The sequence below is a fragment of the Centroberyx gerrardi genome, chromosome 2 (assembly GCF_048128805.1).
Source record: "Centroberyx gerrardi isolate f3 chromosome 2, fCenGer3.hap1.cur.20231027, whole genome shotgun sequence".
NCBI lineage: Eukaryota > Metazoa > Chordata > Actinopteri > Beryciformes > Berycidae > Centroberyx > Centroberyx gerrardi.
This window is the reverse complement of record NC_135998.1, coordinates 19,234,714-19,240,713: the sequence shown is the minus strand read 5'-3', so window position 1 is coordinate 19,240,713 and position 6,000 is coordinate 19,234,714. Positions and strand designations below refer to the sequence as shown.

At 38.9% G+C, this 6,000-nt stretch overlaps 1 protein-coding gene across 2 annotated transcripts in view; it reads left to right on the top strand.

The window, feature by feature from the left end:
• Window positions 1-1,085: 1,085 nt before the first annotated feature.
• brinp1 (bone morphogenetic protein/retinoic acid inducible neural-specific 1) overlaps window positions 1,086-6,000 on the top strand; it is a 140,852-nt gene continuing 135,937 nt past the window's right edge. For both annotated transcript variants that reach the window (XM_071902994.2, XM_071902993.2), the window contains exon 1: window positions 1,086-1,303. In XM_071902994.2, the coding sequence (XP_071759095.1) occupies window positions 1,086-1,303 (218 nt within the window). The remainder of the gene's footprint in view (window positions 1,304-6,000) is intronic.

Below are 6,000 nucleotides of genomic sequence, written 5' to 3'. Positions count from 1 at the left end.
AAAAAATATATGGAAAAAATACAATAAATCTGCCTGTTAGTCATAGTGCTATGTTCCAAATAGGTTGCCCATTCCAGGTAGGGTTAGTTGCATATTATCTGCTGTCTCTTTTAGGGTTTTTAGTGTTTGTGAGTGTGTAATAAAAGAAGATTGAATTTAAGAGAGACTTAAAACACTATGAGCCAAGACTTGTAAAGTATGGCTGTAACATGAAATCTATCAAGTAGTCTCTTGGAGGTGAAAATTATCTTCTAAATTCAGTGACATTAGACCTTAAGTGTTCTGCAAAATAAAAAACATCATAAATCCGATGTGTCCAGTCCTTCTTATACACTGTCTCTGAAATATTGATCCGACACAGGGTCCCTTTTAGTGTAACAGGACTATTTTGTAACACACACACAGGGCAATAATTCCACTATATTAACCTTGTCTAGCACCTTCAGTGTAACCAAAGTGAGGGCTCATTTTATGCTATACAAAAAACAGTAGCGTTTAGTACTACACATTTCCAACAATCCATGAAATCGCAAGTCAATAGTAGAATGTTTCTTTCACCAGTAATTGATACCATGGGGGAAAGGGAGATGGCATTCTTCCACATTAGCGGCTGGATGTCATAACATATCATAAAGCAGCCTTTTAACCTTGTCTGAACTTATCATGGCACCAATTAGTCTACAGAAAAAGAAGGCCACACAACCAAGGATGTAATTCATGCTCATCAGCAAAAGGGCAACATTCCTCGTTAGTATGGAGAGGTACAATATGTGGGGCCTTCTGAAAACTCCAGGGCAATATGAGGGGTGAAGAAGCTGAGAAAAGCAAGAAATGAATACACACACCATGTCATTGCAAAATGACAGTGACTAGGGCACTATCTTGTTCGTTCAATGCCAACACAATTAGCCTAACTCTATTGCAACCTCTTTCTTGTTCTTTTCCCCTAATCTTTTAAAATAGAATTTGTCATGTAATGTTAGCTCTCTTTCTGTTTCTCCCTCCCTCCTTCCCTCTTGTTTTCTCTCCCATCAGGTCTCCACAGAATGGAGCGAGAATGAACAGAGAGCGGCTTAAAAAAAAGCATGAACTGGAGGTTTATTGAGGTCATCTGCTTCCTGTTTATATGGGACCATATAACAGTTCAGTCTTCCCGCCAGGACCCATTGGCCACTGAGCAGCATGTCACCAAGCAATATGACTGGCTCATCTCTGACCGTGGACCTTTCCACCACTCTCGGAGTTACCTCTCCTTTGTGGAAAGATTCCGCCAAGGATTTACAACCAGATATAAAATTTATAGGTGAGTTCACTTTCAGCCTGCGTACTGATGCCACACAGGTTTTTTAAGACGCTGTCTGCTTAAATGGTTTTTCTATTTTGAGGTTTTAGTTGCAAAAAGCTGCACTGTGTAAAAGGTTTTTTCCCCATTAAGTGTGCATTTTTTATACTTGCTTATAGCCACTCAGGAATGTGGAATGTTTGAACTTTTCCATGCTAGAGCTTTCTAACTGTCTTTTGGACCACTTTCAGTTTTCAAATTGCATGATATAAAATTAATACATCTTTCATATAGCATAACTTTTGCATATTGTATTTTCCTTATTAAGAAACAATAGCTTTAGGATCTGTTATGGAATAATAGCCTAACTTTGCAGGCTTGGAATTTTGCCTGTGCTGATCTGTGCAGATTTGTGCAGAGGTTTTCTAATAATAGGCATTGTTCATGTAGTCACTTCTATTGAGAAAAGACAGCTGCAGTGTACTTGAGTGAGAAGATGTATGTTCAAAGTTGCACAATTATAAAACTCATTTACAGTGGCATTTTTTTTTTTTTAAGCAATTTATATTGCTAAAAGTTTACATAATGCCACATTGTACTTCAACTTGCAAAATTGTATGGAAACCTGTCTGACCTTTTTAATTTAATTGCTGATTATAAGCCTATTATGTAAGAGGATTGCAAATGATTCAACACCAAAAAATAAATGGGTTTGGATCCAAAAAGATCTTAAGATATTTTTTCTCTAGCCATTAAATTGCACTGGCAATCCAAGGAGAAATCAGTCATTGATTCATCTCTTCCTCTATTTTTTACAATTCACATATCTCATGTGTTAACTACTATAATAAGTCTTCCATTTCTATGCTTCAAACTGCGGTGGCACCACTATGAACTTTTATGTAGGTTCCAGCCTCACAGTGCAAATGAATGAGTTCCCTTAGCAGATGTCTGTCTAAAACTAATCCTCCAAAAGCAGTGACAATCACATGGAGTTTTCGGGTTTGCTGAATTTGTTTGAAAAGGAAGATCTGACAGTGGTAAGGTAAATGGCAAGTGTCGCTTGAGGAATGTTGGCACATCTCTGTGCTGGTGCATCTTGAGTGGTCAGGAGGATGACTCACAATGCGCTACTAAAGAGCACATCCAAAAACTGTCAAATATCCTACTTTAAATGTGGTGTAATTGTTGCAAATTTGGACGTGTTGTCATACAAAAGGACATCACTGATTTCAGCTGTCAATACTCAACTTTGATGTTTTGTTCCATTCCTGGCACCAAATAATAGTGTTTGGCATTCATTAACTGGCACAAGATTCAGAATATCCACCTTTTATTTCCTTCTGTTTGCTTTGCATTGCAAATCTCCTCACAGCTGACTGATAGAGGTACGGGTAGAGGAAATAGATGGCTAGGAACGGCCTTTCTCAGAGTGATGCACTTTGATTTTCTTGCATTCTTCTGCAGTCTGCAGTCTCTGAGTTAGAGAAAGAGAGATACAGAGTAAGAGAGTCATTTGCTTCATTCCTTTGGCAATTCTTTCACAGGGTTTCTTCTCTCTCCTCCCTGTCTCTTGGTAACTTGCCACAGCCCCTGGTCCCTTCTGGCTTTCCTGTCTTGATATTGTCACATGAACAGTAAACAATACATTTGCATAATGTGTAGCTTGACAGACTGGGATGTTGCACAGAGACATGAATCTCAGAGGCAGAGCTTCTGAAACCGATTTCCACAGACACTATGCAGCCATCGTGTGCAGCTTGTGATGCTGAAGTGATTTATAAAAGCAGGGAGTGTGTGTTTGTGTGTTGGGAGGTGCTGGGGGTGTTGTTGGGCCCAGGTGGCTCCTCTTGTTTCCCTCTCTTATCAAACCATTAGCAGCATCAAATTCAGCCATCAATGCAGGATATCACTTTGCTTATGACAAGACAATTAAATCTTGCATCAATACTGTGAAAAATATGGTGTACTTCTCATTAAAAATTAAATGTGAATATCTACAATCACATCTGTCATACATCTGCAGGACTGTCAGACAAAGCGGCTCAACCCATCTGTCAAGTTTTATGCAAGGATGAAGTCAGAAACTTAGATTCACTTCACTTCCATTGGCTATTCTCTGATCAGACCCCTCATATTTTTTACATTTGCATTTATAGATACAGCATATATAGTATGTCAGTGTAGTGCATGAAGGTGTTGGCTGACTAAATGAAAGATGCTTTTAAGCACGACAAAACAAGTATGTTGGTAAATGCTTACTCATATACAGTATATCAGGCAGTGGTGGGCAATCATGTGAGCAGGTTTTCATTCCAACCAAAGACTACATCAGGTGTGGAGGGGAGGAACTAATCAGTGAAATCACCTGCCCCGTGTTCGGAACCGGATCCTCACCTACTACATACAACATACTAATCAGCATGTGAAGGGTTTCATTGTATAATATATTACCATAAGTAGGCTAAAAAGCTAGGAAGCCTGTGTAGTTGTAACTGCATTTTCAACAATGAAATATTTGTTCTGAAAGCACTGAAAGCATTTTAATAATATTTGAGTCCTTTGAAACCGGACAACCACCAGCACTAATCACTTTCCCATTCGCTGGTGAAAGTGATGCATGGCAACAGAGAGACATTTTTGCCAGTGTAGTATACATCCAGACACTTTTCGTGTACACAAAACACAGATTCAAATACTATGTTATTAAAATGTTATGTTATTAAAATGTTATTTCAAATTATTGTCAAAGTTGTACAGGTGTCGTTGCCCCACATTTGCATCAGTTGTTATAAATAACATAGTTCTGTGGATGCATGAACCTGAAAAGTATGATTGGCGGATTTTCTTTATGATATGCACACAGAGGTGCTTCGATTGGCCAGTTTTGCTGGCATGTCTCACGTTGTCGGTGCTGCCATCTTTAGCATTACGGATTTTCCCTTTCAAAACTGATAGAGTGCCCTGTCTCCTCAGTACAACGGTGTCTCTGTTCCAACCAAAGACCAGGTGATTTCACTAATTAGCACACGTTCAACCAGAGAGGAGGAAAGAATCAGTGAAATCACCTGGTGTAGTGATTGGTTGGAATAAAAACTTGCATACTCTTGGCCCTCCATGGCACATAATTGCCCACCCCTGCTCTACTCTAACCAGCAATGAGGAGTGAATCGCTTTGTAAATTTCCCCAGGGGCTTCCTCTGTCTTGGCGATTTAGTGGTGGAAAGTGGTTGAATCAGATTTGCAGAGAGACAAAGCATCCATTCCTTTCAGGTTCTCTTATCAAGAGAGATTACTCTGGAGGCATATTGCCTGGACAATGCCAGCCTGATCAGCAACAAACAAATCTCCCCCATCTTTAATAACATAGGCAGTGCACCTAATTTTGAAGGCTAAACACAGATTAAGGATCCGCCAGCCTCTTGTCTAGTAATCTGAAAAGGTCACTGTGACTCGAAGGGAAAAGACACACTGCTAGGCACCGATTAACCTCTCCCACTAGACTTATGTCCCTTAAAAAATGATTGGAGTGCTTTCGGTAAGTAATTGTCAGCAACATGTCGCTGTCGATTGCAATCTTCAAGCTGAGCACTGTTTTTTCGCTCCCCTTTATGCAGTTGATATGCATGAGTGTGCATTTCCTGTATGGCATTCATCAGACACAAGGCAGCCACTTTCACTGCTTGCTGCGTATTGCAGTTCTTGCCCGCAGTTGAATCGGGTGTATCAATATGTGCTTGAGTTAGTGGTGAAACTCAATGGCCTGTTTTGCTCACCCTAGCATCTCTCATTCTGCTGCTTGTACTCTATTATGGGGTCGAATGTGTTTCAGATGATGTGTGTTCACTGCTTGGTCTTTGTTCATGGGGCTCCATCTCAAGTTCTTGTGTGGCTTGGAGTGAAAATCCAATATAAATGCAAATCTGGTAACCATTAATGCATTTTAAAGGCTTCAAATCAACATTGCACTGTAATCAAAGGAGTGAGATGGAGGTTGTTATTTGGAATAAAAATGTTTTTGAAAATGGGATGGCCTTCATTGATCTGGGGTTGAGATCATGTTGAGGTGAGCTAACCTCAGCCACTCTTGTCATTAGACCAGGACCTAGACCAGGGTTTTTAATAAATCCCTACAATGAGCTGTGGAAAGTAAAAATGTCATAAAAACATAACAATGTCCAAAGTAATAACAAAAGCAGTCGTATTTTTTGAGTTTTTTTTTTTTTTTTATCAAATAATTTTTTTCTCACTCTATCAAAACTGTCCCTGCTCAGATTGATTATTTGCTCGTAAATTACTGATAGAATCATCAAGGTTAAAAGCGGTTGTATGTAACATAACAAATAGCAGGCATAGTCTCATTTAAATGGAAAATGGACTCATTTACTGTTCAGTAATATCTTAAATTGGGAAGCGAATTGGTAAGCAAAAGTTCAAGGTCATCAGTCTTATTGACTACAAACCCACACCATCATCTAGCAACCCCAACCCATTTTCAGTGGCAAATACACACTTCAGGAACATTCTATGATCCAACTATTATCTCCTTTGATTTAAGTTTTGTTTGTTTCATATTTCTTTCCCAACAGTTACCACAGTCCTATGATGTTTTAAATTAACAGACATTATTTAACTTTAACACCACAAATAATTTATTTACCTTGAATTTATGATCCTTTTCAAATATATCATTTTGACATTGAAATTCATAACATGAA